Below are 21,077 nucleotides of genomic sequence, written 5' to 3'. Positions count from 1 at the left end.
GTTTGGACTTCCCTAGAAACCATTCTAGTCCAGCATTTACAAATGCCTCCCCATATACTGCTATGTGATCATGCAGTTTAATTTTTGAAATAGGATGAAAGCAGGATCGCAGAGCATCTCTGTGTGTGCATGTGTGCATGTTTTACCCAAACTGATCCTCACCACAAAGATTTTCAATAACTGTTACATGAAAATCAGATAGAAGGGATTCAAAATACAATTCCAAGCCACGCTTTCAGTATATAAGGAAAATAATGTTTCATGTTTCCCTGGAAAACATTTTTTAAAAATTGCATACCATGCTACAAGCACCAGTTGTCGTCTCACACACTGTCAGGATGGATAGATTCTGATGCCTATTCAACCACCGCACAACTGCCTTGGTATTGCTGACCCATTTCACCATCATAATGTAATATTCTCTGTGAAACAGATGCATTAAAATACAACAGATATATTATTCATTTGTAAGCTGTGAAATCACTTTCCTGAGGAGAAAACATTTCCCCATTTTTCTATTATGCATCATATCAGTAATTGTCAGAGCCCTATACCCACATTCATCAGGCAAAATTCATGAGGAAATATTTAATTACCATATTAAAAATGAACATTAGAGTTGTTCCTCATGTTGATGTTATTATCTTGCTATGTTTCACCATGCTGAGGAAAATAAAGTTGGAAACAACTGGAAACATACAAGTGGTTCCATTGCTATAGGGATGCCAGCGAGAACTTTGAATGACAGAGATATTTTGCAAGAACAGAAGCAGACAGACCAAGCAGCATGGAGAGTTGCTTCCAAAGTACTACACACATGTATTTGCATCTTGTATTAACAGACAAGCTGCCTGTCTTTAAGTATGTTTAGATAAAGAAGAATATCCTACAAAGAGATTCTATCAGCGACACATGTTGGTTTTTCCACAGACCCTGTTAGTTTGTCATGTTGAAGTTGTTACTCAGAACCCCTACTGCAAGCTGTCATATCTAGGAAACTCGCCACACATAGTTTAGCGTACTATTCATGGCAGCTGACAGGCAGCTTTCACCTATCACAATCCAGCCCAGCAGCATTCCAAATGAGATTTAAACTCCACTAGGAACACCTGTGGAAGCTTTGAAGTCACTGCATGTGGAGAAAGTTTAACTCAATCAATGGTACTGCTTTGGATTCCATAGCTTAAGGAGTGCAGCTTTGATCTCATTTTAGAAACTAGTAAGTTAGACATTAATGCAGAACTGATGAAAAATATATTTACTTACATATGTACCAAAACTATTCCATACAGATAGTTTTAAGTTGTATGTGTATGTATACCTGTGACAATGGCTGTACAGTTCAATTTTTCCTTACCAATGTGACATTTTGAAATATTTTATTAACTGTCCCATCACTTTTAGCTTCTACCTTGTTAACAGCAAACTTTATAAAACACTTTGATAAGAAAATCCACTGAAACAATTCCTTTTTGCTGTTTTTCTTTTATTTCGCTGGTTCAACCAAACTATATTAGCTGCTTTCTTATGCATTTAACATTATAATTTAAGAAATTTACTATTCTCCTTCCTCACTCATGAATTTTGGGCTTGGAGAAATAGTGGCTGCTGTGATGTACTCAATTATGTCAGTAGACATTGAGCAAAGGAAATGAATTTGCAGTTGTAGCTGGAAGCAAAGCTATATTTGATAATCTAAATTAACCCTGAGGAATAGCTTAAAGTGACACTAGAATGGTCTTACCTAAAGCATAATCATCATGAACTCTTTAAAGGACAGAATGATTTGCTGTCATTCTAAAAATATAGCTTTGAAGTAAGTCAGTAATACGAACCTTTTAGAAATAGAGAACTAAGGCTGAAAGAGATTTACCCAAGGACACTTTCTGTGTTGATAGATGAACCAAGATTTCCACTTTGAGATTTGTGTTCAAGTAAAACAATTTAGTAGCTTTTGGTTAGCCTTAGTATTGAATTTAGGCTTAAACATCCTAATTTAATATCAATAACCAAATGATTGAACTGATGCTAATGTAGATCTTACAAATGGACACCTCTTCTTGCTTCTCTTTTTCATTTAATAGTTTGGTCATAGGAATGCAATATATAATGCCATGAAGAAAATTAAGTTATGATATGCTGCTAGTTTTCTAGCATATATCTGTGCTAATCAGAATGCTACTTCCATCTTTCCTTGCCCCTGTCTTTTGCCTTGCAGAGCTGACACTAGGTCATCTAAGCCCCAGCAGCTCAAAGCCAGAACAATGACAGAAATACTAATGCAATAATTGCAGGTTCAGTGTACTTATATCTGCATGTGAGAGAGAAAAAGAAGGTACAAGTACATGCAGTATTTTTCCAGTGTTTCTGTTTTATAAGGCTGTAGAGCTTCAGTTTTCTAGAACCTTATGCTTTCATGGGTAAAATTAAAATTAAAATTGATTTTTCTAGGTTTGCACATGCTTCTTCAAGCTCCTGTGAGTTGACTGTGGAATGGATTTTTAAAAATCATCCACTCAAACAGAATACAGCAAATGTATGAAATATTTAGGAAACCTGAAGATATCACAGATATAAGAATAAAGGACTGTTCATGTAAATGTGCAACCTTCTTACCATATGAAAAGCCACAGGAGAAATATCTGTCATGCATATATATTTATTTTTCCTGTGATCACCAGTGAGCATATCTGAATTATGTGAGAAAATAATTTGCATAATTGTCATTTAAAATCAGTTTTCCTAAAGAGGTTTGTGATTTGAACCATTGACTTTATCATATATCATACAGTTTAAATGGATCTTGCTCATCTAACTGATTTTTTTTTAAAAAACAGACTAACCCCAATTTAGGAAAACAGCTTTAAAAGTATGTAAAAAGAAGCCCTGACCCAGATAGTCCAAGCAAGCCTAATCTAGTCAGATCTTGGAAGGTAAGCAGGGTTGACCCTGGCTAGTATTTGAATGGAAGATCTCCAAGGAACACTAAAGTCTTGATGCTGAGGCAGGCAAGTCACTTGCCTAGCTGCCAGACAATACTAGGATCTCCTGGCTATATGATAAATGCTATATGATAAACACATGCTATATAATAAACAAATAACTAGCTAAAAAAGAAATGTGCTCTGCATCACGGTTCAAACTTTCCCTTGGGTGTAACACATTGTTGTTGTTGTTATGTGCGAAGTCGTGTCCGACCCATCGCGACCCCATGGACAATGATCCTCCAGGCCTTCCTGTCCTCTACCATTCCCCGGAGTCCATTTAAGTTTGCACCTACTGCTTCAGTGACTCCATCCATCCACCTCATTCTCTGTCGTCCCCTTCTTCTTTTGCCCTCGATCTCTCCCAGCATTAGGCTCTTCTCCAGGGAGTCCTTCCTTCTCATGAGGTGGCCAAAATATTTGAGTTTCATCTTCAGGATCTGGCCTTCTAAAGAGCAGTCAGGGCTGATCTCCTCTAGGACTGACTGGTTTGTTCGCCTTGCAGTCCAAGGGACTCGCAAGAGTCTTCTCCAGCACCAGAGTTCAAAAGCCTCAATTCTTTGACGCTCGGCCTTCCTTATGGTCCAACTTTCGCAGCCATACATTGCAACTGGGAAGACCATAGCCTTGACTAAACGCACTTTTGTTGGCAGGGTGATGTCTCTGCTTTTTAGGATGCTGTCTAGATTTGCCATAGCTTTCCTCCCCAGGAGCAAGCGTCTTTTAATTTCTTTGCTGCAGTCCCCATCTGCAGTGATCTTGGAGCCCAGGAAAATAAAATCTGTCACTATCTCCATTTCTTCCCCTTCTATTTGCCAGGAATTGAGAGGGCCGGATGCCATGATCTTTGTTTTCTTGATGTTGAGTTTCAAGCCAACTTTGGCACTCTCCTCCTTCACCCGCATCAACAGGCTCTTTAGTTCCTCTTCACTTTCTGCCATTAGAGTGGTATCATCTGCATATCTGAGGTTGTTGATATTTCTCCCTGCAATCTTGATCCCAATTTGTGACTCCTCTAATCCCGCATTTCTCATGATGTGCTCTGCATACAAGTTAAATAGGCAAGGCGACAGTGTACAGCCTTGCCGGACTCCTTTCTCAATTTTGAACCAGTCAGTGATTCCATCTTCAGTTCTCACTGTTGCTTCTTGACCTGCATATAAATTTCTCAAGAGACAAATAAGATGCTCTGGTATTCCCATCTCTTTAAGAACTTGCCACAATTTGTTGTGCTCCACACAATCAAAGGCTTTAGCATAGTCAATGAAGCAGAAGTAGACGTTCTTCTGGTACTCCCTAGCTTTCTCCATGATCCAGCGTATGTTGGCAATTTGATCTCTAGTTCCTCTGCCTCTTCGAAATCCTGCCTGTACTTCTGGAAGTTCTCGGTCCACATATTGCTGGAGCCTAGCTTGTAGGATTTTGAGCATAACTTTGCTAGCATGAGAAATTAGTGCGATGGTGCGGTAGTTTGAACATTCTTTGGCATTGCCCTTCTTTGGGATTGGAATGTAAACTGACCTTTTCCAATCCTGTGGCCATTGTTGAGTTTTCCAAATTTGCTGGCATATTGAGTGTAGCACTTTTACTGCATCGTCCTTTAAGATTTTGAATAGTTCAACTGGAATGCTGTCACTACCACTAGCTTTATTGTTGCTCAGATTTCCTAAGGCCCATTTGACTTCACATTCCAGGATGTCTGGCTCCAGGTCAGTAACTACCCCATTGTGGTCATCAGGGATGTTAAGCTCGCTCTTGTATAGTTCTTCTGCATAATTTTGCCACCTTTGTTTGATCTCTTCTGCTTCTGTGAGGTCCCTACCATTTTGGTCCCTTATCATACCCATCTTTGCATGAAACGTTCTCTTCATATCTCCAATTTTCTTGAAAAGATCTCTGGTCCTCCCCATTCTATTGTTTTCTTCTATTTGTTTGCACTGTTCATTTAAGAAGGCATTCTTATCTCTTCTAGCTTTTCTCTGGAATTCTGCATTCAATTGGGTGTATCTTTCTCTTTCTCCCTTGCCTTTCACTTCCCTTCTCTCCTTAGCTATTTGTAAAGCTTCCTCAGACAGCCATTTTGATTTCTTGCATTTCTTTTTCTTTGGGATGGTTTTAGTTGCTGCCTCTTGTACAATGTTGCGAACCTCCATCCATAGTTCTTCAGGCACTCTGTCTATCAGATCTAATTCCTTAAATCTATTTGTCACCTCCACTGTGTATTCGTCAGGGATATGATTTAGTTCATACCTGAGTGGCCTAGTGCTTTTCCCTACTTTCTTCAATTTAAGCCTAAATTTTGCAACAAGAAGCTCATGATCTGAACCACAATCAGCTCCTGGTCTTGTTTTTATTGACTGGATAGAACTTTTCCATCTTTGGCTGCAGAGCACATAGTCAATCTGATTTCTGTGTTGACCGTCTGGTGATGTCCATGTGTAGAGTCGTCTCTTGGGTTGCTGGAAAAGAGTGTTTGCTATGACCATTGTATTCTCTTGACAAAATTCTACCAGCCTGTGCCCTGCTTCATTTTGTACTCCAAGGCCAAACTTGCCTGTTATCCCGGTTATCTTTTGGCTTCCTACTTTAGCATTCCAATCCCCCATGATGATAAGCACATCATTTTTGGGCGTTGCTTCTAGAAGGTGTTGTAGGGCTTCATAGAACTGATCAACTTCATCCTCTTCAGCAGCAGTGGTTGGGGCGTAGACCTGGATCACTATGATGTTGAATGGTTTGCCTTGGATTCGAACTGAGATCATTCTGTCATTTTGGGGATTGTATCCCAAGACTGCTTTTCCTACTCTCTTATTGATTATGAATGCTACTCCATTTCTTCTGCGAGATTCTTGTCCACAGTAGTATACCTGATGGTCATCTGAATTAAATTCACCCATTCCTGTCCATTTTAGTTCACTGATTCCTAAAATGTCGATGTTCAGTCTTCTCATTTCTTGTTTAACCACGTCCAGCTTGCCTTGATTCATGGATCTGACGTTCCAGGTTCCTATGGAATAAAAATCTTTACAGCATCGGACTGTCTTTTCGCCACCAGTTACTTCCACAACTGAGCGTCCTTTCGGCTTTGGCCCAGCCGCTTCATTCATTCTGGCGCTACTCGTACTAGCCGTCTGCTCATCCCCAGTAGCATATTGGACACCTTCCGACCTGAGGGGCTCATCTTCCAGCGTCATATCGTTATGCCTATTGGAACTGTCCATAGAGTTTTCATGGCAAAGATACTGGAGTGGTTTGCCATTGCCTTCTCCAGTGGATCACCTTTTGTCAGAGCTCTCAGCTATGACCTGTCCGTCTTGGGTGGCCCTGCACGGCATAGCTCATAGCTTCACTGAACTACGCAAGCCCCCTTGCCACAACAAGGCAGCGATCCTTGAAGGGGGTGTAACACATTAATATACATAAAATGCTGCATTTTAGCTCAGATTGTTGCAGTAACCAATTCTGTTTTAAGATCCCTTTAGACAGATGTAGCTAGTTAAACTATGATTGATACTCTACATGTAGAACAGTACTAGATAGAAAACAGGAAAAAAATTCACAGTCAGAATAGCCCAGAAGTGGAATATGTTGCCTAAGGAAGTAGTGAGCTCCCCCTCACTGGTGGTCTTCAAGCAGTGGCTGGACAGATATTTATAATTGAGGCTTTGGGCTGATCCTGCATTGATCAGGGGGTTGGACTAGATGGTCTATATAGCCACTTCCTACTTTAGGATTCTAGTATTCTTATTTCCTGCTACAAACAAATATAAGTCATTTTAACTGTATATTTATGTTGAAATTTATAAAAAAAATGAAACAGTCTTGATATCTGGAATCCTGGAAAAAGGTGGTTGTGGTATTGAATAAATACGATTATATTTCAGCCAATTCAACTACAACAAATTAAACATCAGGATCCTCTAGCCCACTTACCTTGATTTAAAGCTGTCAGGTGGCATGAGTTCCAAGGTATGTGTTGGTCCATATAGATTTACTACATATAGCTTTACTGTTGGATTCATTTGACCTGCCTTTGACAAGAAAAAAAGAGTACTATGTTCATATGTACAAATAAAGAAGAAGTATGGCAACTATATGGAGCAATCCTTCAAGGTCACATAGCTATTCATCATACATCTTCAGTGGTTTCATGATCCATGATCCATACCATTTGCTGAGGAAACAAGAGTAATATTTCCATTTCCGTCCACTGCAATATTAACACAGAAGGCCGAATATAAAACAAGTACAAGGATTACCCTGTCCATAAAATATCTCTTTAAAAGCTTAATGCAGTAAATGGAATATAAAATCTATACCTTTTCTTCTTCAAAGTACTAACAAATATTACTTCTATGCTCAACTGATCCTCCATTATTTATAAGCCAAACAGCTTCATGATTTCCAGCTCAAGAATAATTGGTTGGCACATCTCTTAGAGCCTTTTTGCAGATAACAGAGATCACAGGATATTTTTTAAGAAAGTTGTTAGTGTTACGGAAGGATGAATTGTGTCTTAGAGTAACACAGATTTGTTTGTGAGATGAGGGATGGTTAAATCCCCCAACCCATCCAGGAGGGAAGAAGACAATGTCTTATGACAGATAAGCTGAAAATAGAATAGATTCATGTTCTGCCACTTGGCTCAGCTGTCAAAGGATAAGCTGCATTTTTACATATTGGTGCCCTTAAATCCTTATCTAAAATTCTGAATGTCAATAGCATACTTGGAGGTATTATGCATGGCAGGAAAAAAGTCTTGAAAAAATATGGTTTTTAAAAATTCTGCATGTGTTGCCATTTTTGCTGAAAACTCACCATAGTACATTTGATAATGCATTGCCCCCCCCCCCCCATGGTGAATCCACCTTTTCTGCTGGTTTCTGTGCGGTATTTGAAACTAGCTTTACTATGATTTTTCTTTTATGACAGTGCTGACGATGCCTGTTTTTGCATGCATAAACATGATTGCATTTTTGGTCTCCTTTCCTGTACCACCATACAACAATGGGTAAAGGGACAGCCCCTAGTTTGAGGTGCCCCTTTTTTGGTACAGACCCTTCTAATCCTGCTAGGACAACATTGCACCAACAGAAATTAATTTATTCATTCCCTCAGAGGCATTTCAATCCAGTCTCTATGAGGAACAGCATACCCCTGTGGGGAAAAAGTCTCTACCTTTAATTATACCTGTCAATACCATGTCTCTTAATACCTTAATAATAACTGTCAAATAAGATTATATGAAATATCAACAGATCTATAGTAATATAACTAACCTTTTATGTAAATGAATTTGCTTAGATATATATTTGTGATAACTGCAGTAACATTCTTATGCACAAAAAAAATATTTTGTGTAATTATGATCTTCCAATGTTTAACTCTTTAGTGAGTGAATAAGGGCCATTCCGCACAGGAAAAAAAAGCCTTATGCCAGCACAATGGCATAATGCTAAAAAAAACCCATGCCTCCCCGAATTCCTCACCTGCTGGCTCCTCTGCTGCTGTCTCGCGCTTCCTGACATTTCACATACCTGCTTGAAATGGCAAAACAGGGGAACTTGCTAGACATGCTCCTCTCTTCCACCTGTCAAGACAGGTGGCCAATCATCTTTCTTAATCTTTCAAAGGGACCGCGATGCCCGCTATTGTTTTTTGTTTAAATGAGACTTGTTTAAATGCATATGTCTTTATTCAGGGATGCATAGGGCTCCTTTCACTGTAATCCCTCTTGCAATCCAGAGCCTTGAAGCTTTAAAAAATTCTTGTGGGGGGTGATTTGTTTGTTTGTTTGTTTGTTTGTTTTTTTGGTGGGGAAGAGGCATGCTTTATGGACAAACTGGTGGGGAAAAGTTTATTCTGTACACTGCCTGGGTGATTGTGCATCTATTCGTTGTTCCAGGCATTTTTTAAAAAGATTAAGAGAGAGGGAGGCGGGCTCAAGGGCGGGCCTTGGAGCTGGAAATCTTGCTACTTCAGCCACTTTGGTAACATACATGTCTTGTGCGAGTGTCTTGCTGGCTGCTCTCATCTTGCTAGTGCTACATGGCAGGGATAATCCAGTTTTGTGGATTCCCTTGCAAGTGCTTTAAAATGGAGGATGTAGCTCCCAGTTTGAAGGTGTAATGCTGTCGTGCAAAATGCCAAAAAAATGGTGTTTGCCAAGGGTAAGACTCTCACTTTTTAAATCGGGTGCGGAATGGCCCTAAATTTTAAGAAAATATAATAATGACTGAAAGATACATTTTCCACAAGCCCTTGAACAATGGCAGAATGAAACCCAAACTGTCATGCAGATTAACCGCATTATATTCACAATGTAGGCTATTATTGTTTTCATGATCATCATCTTTATAAAAAGCCAAGGAAGTGTGATACCAACTACATGTTATATGCCAGCACTTCCTTAATTGGCATGAATTATGAAGTCTAGCAGCAGTAGACTAATGGCTTCAAGATTGAGGCCTGAAGCAATTCCCCCCTTAACATCTGGACTTCCTAAGTTTAGGAAAACGTTGCACAAAGTTTGTAGCATTTAGATTGGTCTTAACAAATGATATTAAAAGGATTTCTATTTTTTCCTTGGAATAACATGGACACTTGGAACTTCTATTTATTCTGAAAATAAAGCATGTTGTCATCTTTCTCACTGAAATGAATATTAATGAGGTGCTTCAATGGATAAGCTGGACTGTGTCAGAGCATTTATTTTCTTTTTGAAAAGGCCTATACATCTTGTGCAATGTAGCTTGATCACATGAAGCTACCTTATATTAATTCTGACCACTTGCCAATCAAGGTCAGTGTTCAGGTGTGTAGCCATATTTGTCTGAAGCAGCAGAACAAAGTTTGAGACTAGTGTCACCTTTAAGACCAACAAGGTATTATTCCAGGTACATGTGCTAAAGTTTTATTCCAGTGTACATACATACTTTGTCAGTGTTTTTTACTCTGACTTGGCAGTGGCTATCTAGGGTCTCAGGCATAGGTCTTTCAAATCACTTATCACTTACTCTGTAATATTTTGGATTTTTTTTTAGCTGGAGTGCTCAGGCTTGAAATTGGTACCTTCTGCATGCCAAGTAGATGCTCCACCACTGAGCCCCAACCTTCCCCTGAAAACATGAAACAACTCAAATGTTTTCTGCCTGTGACAGGTTGTAAGTACTAAAATATTTTTGATTGGAAATCCTTCCACTCAGCTCAGTGCCACTGTTCTTACCATGCTATTATGTACTGATTGAGATTATTTGAGTATTACTGCCCACAACACTTCCCTATCACGCCAACAAGCTTGAAATAGGCCAAATAAATGTTTAGTGGCCTGCCAAAACCTGCCACTATTCAGTTAGCCACCCCTAAGGGAAATCATGATGGTGTTGCATGGGTACTCCCTTCCCTGCCTTCATAAAACCTAGTTACAAATAAAAAGACATATAAGAACCAACTCTTCATCTTATTATTATTAAAAAGATGAACACAAGAAAAATGTTTATTATAAATTTAGGAGAAAGTAAAGTGGGAATGTTCAGGAACAATTGTATACATATATAACCTATTGAGAGAGATAATAAGTAGATTTAATTTCATACACACACAACATACAAACTCAGTGCATGCAACACCAGATTACCACTCTAAATAGCCCACTTATACATAAAGTGAGTAGAGATAGAGCAAGACCCTTAACCTTTCTAAGGGGCCTCTAAATCACATCTGATTCAAACATCAGTTAAATGGCTGCTTTTCCTCTGTTATTTCCCCCCCCCCACACACACACACAAGGGTTTCTGATAGCCCTAATTATCCAATGTTGGCTTTCACTTCAAACCATCAGTGTATACAGTGGAATGACATACAGTAAAGGGGACAGATTTGGATCTACCTGTCACATGATCCCCCAACCTCTACACAACTATATGCCAAAAATAATTGTTCAAAACAGATTTCAGTTACATTGAATATAAATAACTGGTTCACTGATCCATATACAAATAGTTGAAGCTGTATTTAAAGATTCCTTACCTTTGGATAGGGGTACTGCTTCCCTTTTGGATACAGACTCCCAGTAAACCGAGGAATAACCACATTTGGTACCAGTGTGTCATTTATCATTAGAAAGGCAAGTCTTTCTCCATCAGGTGACCACCAATGAGCAATATGAGAATGAAGCAACTCCTCTGGGGAAAAAAATGTTCTTAAAACACATGAAATCAGAATTTTTTATATATAAATCAGACACAAAAAATTTTTCAGATCTTTCACAGCTAGTCAGGGAATGTTTGAAATCCTGCTGAAAGTCACTTGGTACAGATGTTTGCTTCTCATAACAAAGTGAATACAGTGATAAAAAATAAAGTGAAATAAAGCACCACCAAATATGTTTACTTCATTTAATACTAAGGCCATAAGAGTAATGGAAGAATTGAAAGTTTAGTTCAGCCTGTGCCTTTATATATCAAAGTATCAATATTAAAATACTGGGAAGGAGCCAGATTTTTTTTTTTTGTGGGTGGAATCAGTTTGCTGGCCATGGGTATTTCTCATTTAATATGCTCACAAAATAAGTAGTGAGAAATGGCACGAAGGAATGGAACATGGCAGCCAGGATGGTCTCCTATCCATTGTCATATGTGAATCTGTCTCATTGAACAAACTGACACAGATGGCATTGCCTCCACAGCTACAGATCACAAGCAGCATTAATGCCCTGATATTTATGTCCAGGATAGCTGTTACATATAATATTGTTTACAATTAATACTGGTGGCATATTCTTAAGGTGGGTAGCTTCACATATTATTTATTTATTATATTTATTGCACATACATGGCTGAAACATGGGTGGAATAATTTGGGTGGTCAATTTACAAATGTTATGGGGTTACATCCAAAGTTTTTGCTCTGCTAAAAGTGGAATGTTCATTTAATACAAGGCACCTTTCTCTCACAGGCTCCTTATATTCGCTTTTCATACTGGGCAAATATCTGTCATTAGTGGAACAGAAACTTTTGATACAAACCTATTGCTGCGTTTGTTTTTCTTGCTTTCCCAATCCAGTATTTTCACTTGAATAAAGGAAACTTGATTTTACTATATAAGTGACTGCTCCCATAAACTTACTTGTGCTTACAGTTATAAATGCGGACAACTTTGCAAGGAAAAGGCATAAAAGATTCATCAGCTGCATTGTTCCGGGATAAATAGATTTCTGTTGGAGAATTTACACAAGGGTATGTTCTCTATGTTCATAATGAAATTGTATCTGTACAGCTTACCTTCATATAACCAGTCGGCAATTCCATTAAAAATAATTCCTTCTTTTCCAGAGGATGTCAGTCGCAATGAACTGCTTTTTACATCAGGCTGGTAGTAGATATTATTTTCAAATATATAAATCTAAATTAGGTAAGAGAGATAAAGGTTTGGGCAGATTTCAATGAATATTTTCATGTCAGTGACAAAAATACCATTCCTGCAATTTAATAATAGCTTAAAGGATCAATTTTCATAGCTTTTCACCGAACATTTCCATGTCTGACCGATTTCTATTTGTGATGTGCAGTTTGGATCTGATAAAGTTAGAAAGCACACATGGACACATGAAACTGCTTTCCATCAAATCAGACTGTTGGTCCATCAAGGTCATTATCTAATCAGACTGGCAGACTCTCCAGAGTCTCAGGTGAAGGTCTTTTATATCACCTGCCTGATTTTAATAACTGAAGGTACCAGGTATCGAATATGGGACCTTCTGCTTGCTGAGCACATGCTCTGCCATTGAGCCATTGCCCCTAACAGGAGGCACACATAGTTGCCAGACTTCCTGAAATACTGTCATAGTTTCAACATAATCTCTCCATAGTGTGAACACTACTATTAATATCTTGCATTTTAATATCTTGCAGTTGTGCTAGATCTTGCACTTTTTATATTTGTGCTCTGTCCCAATCTGTATAATCTAGTTAAATGGCATAATTTTACACTTTCTCTTACTGTAATCCGTAGCTTTCCCTCTGATACAATGCCTGTTCAACGGTTGTTCAAAAGACTCTTATAGAAAGAATACTGCGGTCCTTTCATGAGAAGAAGGAATTCTAGCTTGTCCATTTTATATATATATATATATATATAGGCATAACATGATGTGAGTGCCTTGGCCATGTGCCCTCCTTCATGCGCTAGCATGTGCCTGACCACTACCACCATTCTCCTGAGGCCCGACCCCATGTCCTTTTCCCTATGTGAATTCCCCATGGCAGCAGAGCTCCCCTCAGGGTAAGTCAGAGTTGCTCTTCCGATTCAAATATCTAATCTGGATTCATGTGACCAAAACAGCCTTTCCCCTGATTGCTAGGGGAACAATTACATAAGATGTTGCTGGATATAGGTGTGACCTACAAAGTTAACTGCTAGGTAGCTCAGTATTAAACTCACTCATGAAGATACATCAAGAACACTAGCATGATACTAGCACAACTAGCTGCTGTATGCCTTCTCAGGAGAGAAAAATTCATACTGAAGGCTGGCCCCAAAGAGTTTGCACACAGCAACTGAATTGGAGTCCACAGAAACACTGGTAAGATCGACAAATCATGGTTCCAGGTGGATTATAATGCCCCAGGGAGCAACTTGTTGCAAGGCACTAGTAGTAGGGTATTAAAACAGTTACTGTTTTACTGTTAAATAATTTTATTGGTAAATTGATAACCAGGAATGAAATTCTGATTGCAGGTCAGAGTACAGGAGTTGGCAACCTTCTTTTAATAAACTCCCTGTGCCTCTGAACAGTGCACTGACAGACAGTAGAATCCAATGTAGAACTGCACCTTCAAAAGGCCTTGATAAAATGGGGGGGGGGGGACGACCATCAACAAGTCTACCACATATCTGGACAGCTGCTCCTGAACATTTCACTGTTATACTATCCTAGGGCCTGCCGCTATAGCAGTTCCCAAAACAGTCTTTGGATTGTGCACTTCCTATCCCAAATTAAACAAATTATGTTTGTTGAGATACACAGAAGAAGACAACATCATTGAGGAACTTACAGACTAAATAAAATAGTGAGTGACTGCTCAAAGATACACAAGAAACAATTTCTAAAAAAATTAAAAGGAGCCTAAAATTCATCTGACAAAATCATTTTCATATTTTAGGGTGCAGTAGAAGTAGTCTAGAATGCAGAGGATTAGTTCTCACTAACATTTATACTTTGCTATTGAATGTTCTATCTACATTGACCCAGTTAAGAGCCACTGATTTCCAGATACAACGTGCCTTGCCCATTAATAGTTATACTGAATCAAGCATAAAAATAAACAAGGAATAGCAACACTACAGCAAGTACAGGAGCACAACCCAGCTGATGAACAATAATTTGTGATGAACTTTGGGAGACACCATGAATGTCTACAAATCTGAAGGCAGGTTGTAGCAATTCATGAAGAGCAGAAAGCTATTTAAGTTCCCGCTTTCTCCTCCATGTAGCTCAGCTGCTTTTGACGGAGATCAGAAAGCAGGGGTCATGAACCAATACGAATTGGTTTGCAAACCAATCTTCTGATTTGTATTGGTTCATAGTTTATGCAAGAACCATAAACCAAAACAAACCACAGAAATGTGGTTTGTGCCCAAACTGGAGCATGTCCAGAGGAGGGCAACAAAGATGGTGAGGGGTTTGGAGACTAAGACATATGAGGAAAGGCTGGGGAAGCTTGGTCTGTTTAGCCTGGATAGAAGACCAAATGCACAGACCCCATCAGCCACAGAGTGTAAGTCTGATTTCCAGCCAGCAGGGTACAGTGGTTCAACAGCTCAGTTGGTAGTATCAAGGGAACCTGGGCCACATGTGCTTCATTCCCAGATGATACAGCAGTGCACCATTTTTAATTTATTATTTATTTATTATATTTATATACCTCCCTCCCTGGAGGCTCAGGGCGGTTTACATAAAATGTAGAAAAACAATACAAGAAACAATTCATAACATACAGATAACCATAACATTAATACTATTAACTGATAATTGTAATAATGGTAACAGTACAAACAGGTCCAGGAGCAGAATGCATTGATAGATTTCTGGGAGGGAGGTAGGGGCCCTGCAGATGTTGTTGGTTACGCCTGGTCTCAACCAAATGCCTGGCAGAAAAGCTCCCTTTTGCTGGCCCTGTGGAACTGTTTCGGAGAACCTGCGGATCTCCTTTGGAAGCTCATTCCACCAGGTGGAGGCCAGGACAGAGAAGGCTCTAGCCTTGGTTGAGGCCAAACGGGCTTTTTTTAGGACCAGGGATCATTAGCTGGTTGGTGGTGGTGGAGCATAGAGCTCTTTGAGGGGCAAAGGCAGAGAGGTGGTCCCTCAGGTACACTGGACCCTGACAGCATATGGCCTTAACAGTAATTACCAGAACCTTTAGCCTGAACTGGAATTCAACTGGCAACCACTCTAGTTGGCGGAGAATGGGTCAGATGTGGGACCTCCATGGTGTTGTTGTGAGGATCCTGGCTGCTGCATTTTGGACCAGCTGTAGTTTCCAGGTCAAGGCTAAGGGCAGGCCTCTGTAGAGTAAGCTACAGAAATCCAGTCTAGAGGTGACCGTCACATGGATCACTGTGGCTAGGTGTTCCGGGGCCAGGTAGGGCGCTAGTAGCTTGGCTTGGCGGAGTTGGTAAAATGCCAGCCGCGCTACCTTTGCGGCCTGGGCTTCCATTGTGAGGGAAGCATCAAGGATCATACCCAGGTTCTTGGCAGAGTGAGCCATAGAGAGCTGCACACCATCCAGGGTGGGCAGACACGCTTCCTCACATGGGCCCTTCCTACCCAGCCACAGGACCTCCGTTTTTGAAGGATTGAGCATCAGACAACCCTGCTTGAGCCAGCTCATCACTGCTTCCAGGCAGCTGGCTAATACTTCTGGGGGAGAGTCAAGGCAGCCATCCATCAGAAAGAAGAGCTGGGTGTCATCTGCGTACTGATGACAACCCAACCCAAACTTCCATACCAGTTGTGCAAGAGGGCACATTAAGATGTTGAATAGGATAGGAGAGAGGACTGCTCCAGCCTGGAATGTGAAGGTTGGGGAGTGTTGGCTGTGTAGGACAGCAACAGAAACAAGAACCTGCACTGGCTCTATGCCGTATAAAGTTTAATAAAGTTCATACAAAACAATGTGTGGAAAAGCAGGGGACAGAGTTTCTGGATTAAGGCTCGGTTTTGTATAGTTCATCAAATAAGGTCTTGCATGTTTAGTTGTTCCATAGAATCATACAGTGGGAAGGGGTATCCAGGCTCATGTAGTCCAACCCCCTGCACACTGCAGGAACTCACAACAACCTGCCCATCCACAGTGACCCCAATTTCATTCCCAAGTGATCCTCCCCTCACCAAAAATCTCCAGAATCCAGCCTGTCCTGGAGGAAATTCACCTACCATCCCACAGTGGTAATCAGCATTTCCCTGGGTATGCAAGGAGAGGCTACAAAAGAAAAACACTGGCACATCCCTTCCCGCCCACCCACTTACAATCTCCCCAAGTTCATAAAATCAGCATTTCTATCAGATGACTATCTAGCCTCTGCTTAAAAACTTCCAAAGAAGGAGAACCCTCCTGAGAAAGCCTGTTCCACTGAGGAACTGCTCTGACCATTAGGAACTTCTTCTGGATGTTTATCTGAAAATTCCTTTGAATTAATTTCAACCCATCAGTTTTGGTCTGACCCTCAGGGCAACAGAAAACAATTCTGCTTCATCTTCTCATATCACCTCTTAGTTATCTTCTCTCCAGGCTAAACAAACCAAGCTCCCTCAACCTTTCTTCATACGACTTGGTCTGCAAACCGCTCACCATTTTTGTAGCCCTCTTCTGGACACGCTCCAGTTTCTCTACATCTTTGTTCAGTTGTGGTGCCCAAAACTGAACACAGTACTCCAAGTGAGGTCTAGCCCGAGTGGAGTAAAATGGTAACATCACCTCATGTGATCTGGACACTATACTTCTTTTAATACAGCCTAAAATTCCATTTGCCTTTTTAGCTACCAAGTCACACTGCTGACTCATGTTCAGTGGCTGGTCTACTAAAACCCCCCAGAACCTTTTCACACATACTACTGTCAAAACAACTCTCACCCATCTTGTAATGATGCATATGCTTTTTCCTACCTAAATGAAGAACTTTACATTTAGCCAGTTTGGTGTAGTGGTTAGGAGTGCGGACTTCTAATCTGGCATGCCGGGTTTGATTCTGCACTTCCCCACATGCAACCAGCTGGGTGACCTTGGGCTCGTCACGACACTGATAAAACTGTTCTGTCCGAGCAGTGACATCAGGGCTCTTTCAGCCTCACCCACCCCAGGGTGTCTGTTGTGGGGAGAGGAATGGGGAGGCGACTATAAGCCGCTTTGAGCCTCTTTCGGGTAGGGAAAAGTGGCATATAAGAACCAACTCCTCCTCTTCCTCCTCCTCTTCCTCTTCTTCTTTATCACTATTGAAATTCACTTTATTTGTTTTAGCCCAGTTTTCTAGCCTGTAAAAGATCATCTTGTATTCTGATTTTGTCTTCTGGTATGTTTGCTACGTCTCCCAGGTTAGTGTCATCTGCAGATTTAATAAGCACCCCCTTTATTCCTTCAACCAAATCATTTATAAATATGTTGAACACCACAGGGCAAGGATAGATCCCTGAGGCACCTCACTTGTACATAGCCTGGAATATGAACAATGGGGAGCACTGGCTGTGTAACATAGCAGCCTCTGTACCTCACCGTCATCATGAGGAGTGCCATCTTTAGTTCCCACCAACCTGGATCTACAGCTGATTGCCCACAAGCAGGGAAATTGAAGCAGTGGCAAAACAGTAGATCCTCAGCCGTTGACAGGCATTTGGCTGGGTAGCTGCCCCAGCTGCCTTGTGACTAAGACTGCTCCAGGGCACTGAGTATGCAATGGGATTCTCAGTAGACATGTGCAAGAAAAAAAATTGGACAATTTCAGATTTGGACCAAATAAATTTGGAACGAATGTGATTAGTCAGAATCACCATAGATTTTCTGAATTCAGCTGAATTAATTTTGCTGAGTCCAAATTGATTTGGTGCCATTGAAAGCAATGGTGTCATTAGAGTCTATGGGGATCTCCTTTCATCTTTTCTGGGCTCAGGGAGGGTGCAGCTTTGAGCTTTGAGACAATTAACTTGCAGCATGGCTGCAGGAGCCTTTCCTCAAAAGAATCTCCACATTTCAAAAACACTGGACCAGAGGTCCAATTCTAGGGGCACCCAAAGAGGATGTCCCCATCCAAGCTCCGTTATTTCCTATGATGGGAAAATAGATTCTCTAATCTGTTCATGAATTCTCATCATAGGAAATGGAGGTCATATGGGGGTGCCCTTTTTGGGTGCACCTAGAATTGGACCCCCTGGTCCAATATTTTTGGAATTTGAGAGTTCTTTTGAAGACAGCCTCCTACAACCTCGCTGCATGTTTGGTGCCTCTTTCTCAATTCCCTCCCCCCGAGTCCACAAAAGATTAAAAGGGTACGTTTTCCCCCTTTCTCTTTAAAGTTTAAATGGTCACTTGTCTGACTTGACAAATCATGCAAAATAACAATTCGGTGATCGGACAAGATTGATTAGGCCATTTAAACGTATTGAGGAATGGCAATTTGGATTAGATTCAGCCAATTTATGCCAGAATCATGGCTGATTTGGGTACTTTTCAACAAAACAAGATTGAATTGTCCATGCCTAATTTTCAGCAATATAGTGCTAGTATATATACCAAAAATAGTTTCTTTATCATAGGCAGACTTTTTTTTAAGACAGCCATATTTTTTTCTTTTATTTGCTGCAATCATTCATAATTTCAGCCTCATTTGAACTGTGAGTTCCTCAGTGATCCTGTCATCTTTGGTGTACTTGTAAACAGCCATGAACAGCTGTGTTTTTGAAGAAATTAATTGCTTTTTATTTTATGCATGGACTGCAATAGTTTCACAGACAAGAAAAGTGTATTTTTGTTAAAAGGAATGCCTATGTCAACTTACCTAAAAAGGTACAAAGATTCTTTTCACTCTTTACTTTTCTTAGTTAATTTTCTTAGTTGCAAAAGTAGAAACCTAGACTTAAATGCAACTCTCTTTTGTTAAGTTACTTACTCCCGCATAAGAAAATATTTCATCTAGTATACAGGAAATGTTGGATTTAGCTCAGTTATATTTTTCTTGCCCTATAAATAATTTTTACTGGGAATGTTCAAAATGTTCAAAATGATTCTATATTAATTTTTGCTAGGTATTGTTGAGAGTACAGCTCAAATTTAGCTGAGGTCAAAAGTTTCAAATTTATCATTAAAAACCCTGTAAAAATTGAATTTAAGAAATGTATTTTTGAAGGCATATCATTCCAAAATACTGGCTAGTAATTACATTTACATTTGAAATACACTTGATTATCTAGAAATGTGACCCATGATCTAATGTTACAATGTTTAAATATGCCATCTTTTTGAGAAGGCAGTACCAATGGGCTGGATGTCTAGCCTAACGAAACTTCCTCCAATTTAAGTCACTCTTTCTCCAACATAAAAGCCACTTCAGTTGGAGAAAGGAATGTGTTTACCTTTGCAGTAAGGGCCTACCAACACACAAGAAAATGAGTGACAAACCCTTCACCAGATATCTCACTTTCCTTCCCCCCAGTCTCCCACTAATCCTTTGGCCAGTCACAGTGCCCAGACTGTATATCTCCCTACTTCTGCAGTTATGTGTAAACTGGATTCTTCTCTCTCTGAAAAAGAATGAGAAGGAATTTTCTTGTTGTTCTAAAAGCCATTATTCCAAGTCAGGATGATCTGTATTCACATTAAGAGAGCCAAATGACTGAGCTGCCACCATCTAATGAATTCATATTCAATGTTAGTTGAAGTACAGCACATAATAGAAGTTTGACATGTTGCCGTATGTGTATATGTGTGTGTGTGTGTGTGCCCTCCCCCCACAAAAAAACACAACTTTCCCAGCTTTTAGACATCATGATTACCAATATTTTGAAGATGGAACTGACCATATCACTTTGCAGTTTTAAAAAATGTAACCATTTTCTCTTCAATTTCTCTATTTTAACAAACACCCTTTTGAACACAGCATTATTCCAGCAAAGTAAACAATGGATGTGGTGGTCTCTGCTATTGTGGGAAATGGAGCGTAAACATGGTTTGGTTTACAGGGCTGACTTGGAGATATCACATGGCTCAGCCAACCACGAGTGGCATAGGGCCATCTATTTCAGTCAGCCCTATTCCCAGTGTGCAGGTTTTTTGCTTGTACAGCTTTTGCTAGGTAACCACAGGTCAGAGTTCAGTTCATGTTGGATTCCACTAAAGGGTAGAATCAGCACAAGCAAGGATGGCCAGCCTGTAGTCTCAATTTATGCAAAATTCTGAACATCTTGAAGGCTGAAAACATGTTCCAAAGAAAGCTTGAGCTCTTAAATACTTTAAAATGCCCATATTTATTTAAAACTCACGCTCACCTGCTCGGGGAACCTGTTCTATGGGGTGAGAGCTATGATGGAAAAAGCCAAAGTCCGGTTGATGCTAGATGGGCCCAGCTAGGTCTGTGCTCACATTTGGATTCTGACTGTCCTTCTTTTGGGTCCTCTGGCATCTCCACTGGGTTAGATTTGATGATGGTAACCTTCATGCTGCTGGGACAGCAAGGCTCCCCAAAAGAAAAGATGTATATCTTTTCTTGCTATCAGATTTATTTCTGTTTCTTTATGTATCTGTTGTCTGTTGATGTATAATAAAACTAGTAAATATATTTAACTAGTTAATAGTTAATAGTTAATTCTACCATGTCATTTAAAAAAAACAATTACATTTGGAAGTTCTGTGTTTGAAAATGATGAATATATTTGGAACCTTTTTTTCTGATTAATGTTTCCTAGTTCAGGTCTGACCCTTTTACTTGTATGTATGAGTGAAAAACAATTGGGTTAGTACAATACATCCTTCATAGGTAATGGAGCTCTTTACTGAATGTCCCAGGGGTCAGTAGCTTTTGTGGTACATTTGTTACACATCAGGTTT

The 21,077-nt window shown here is 40.0% G+C and overlaps 1 protein-coding gene across 5 annotated transcripts in view; it reads right to left on the bottom strand.

Annotated features, from left to right (window-relative positions):
- Positions 1 to 21,077, bottom strand: part of DPP10 (dipeptidyl peptidase like 10) — a 950,123-nt gene that overhangs the window by 56,298 nt on the left and 872,748 nt on the right. For all 5 annotated transcript variants that reach the window (XM_077320279.1, XM_077320280.1, XM_077320278.1 and 2 more), the window contains 4 exons: positions 12,267 to 12,387; positions 11,013 to 11,167; positions 6,918 to 7,015; positions 299 to 422 (listed from right to left, as the gene is read on the bottom strand). In XM_077320279.1, the coding sequence (XP_077176394.1) occupies positions 299 to 422; positions 6,918 to 7,015; positions 11,013 to 11,167; positions 12,267 to 12,387 (498 nt within the window). The remainder of the gene's footprint in view (positions 1 to 298; positions 423 to 6,917; positions 7,016 to 11,012; positions 11,168 to 12,266; positions 12,388 to 21,077) is intronic.

The sequence above is a fragment of the Paroedura picta genome, chromosome 2, assembly GCF_049243985.1.
Source record: "Paroedura picta isolate Pp20150507F chromosome 2, Ppicta_v3.0, whole genome shotgun sequence".
Lineage (NCBI taxonomy): Eukaryota > Metazoa > Chordata > Lepidosauria > Squamata > Gekkonidae > Paroedura > Paroedura picta.
This window is presented reverse-complemented; position numbering and strand designations above follow the sequence as displayed.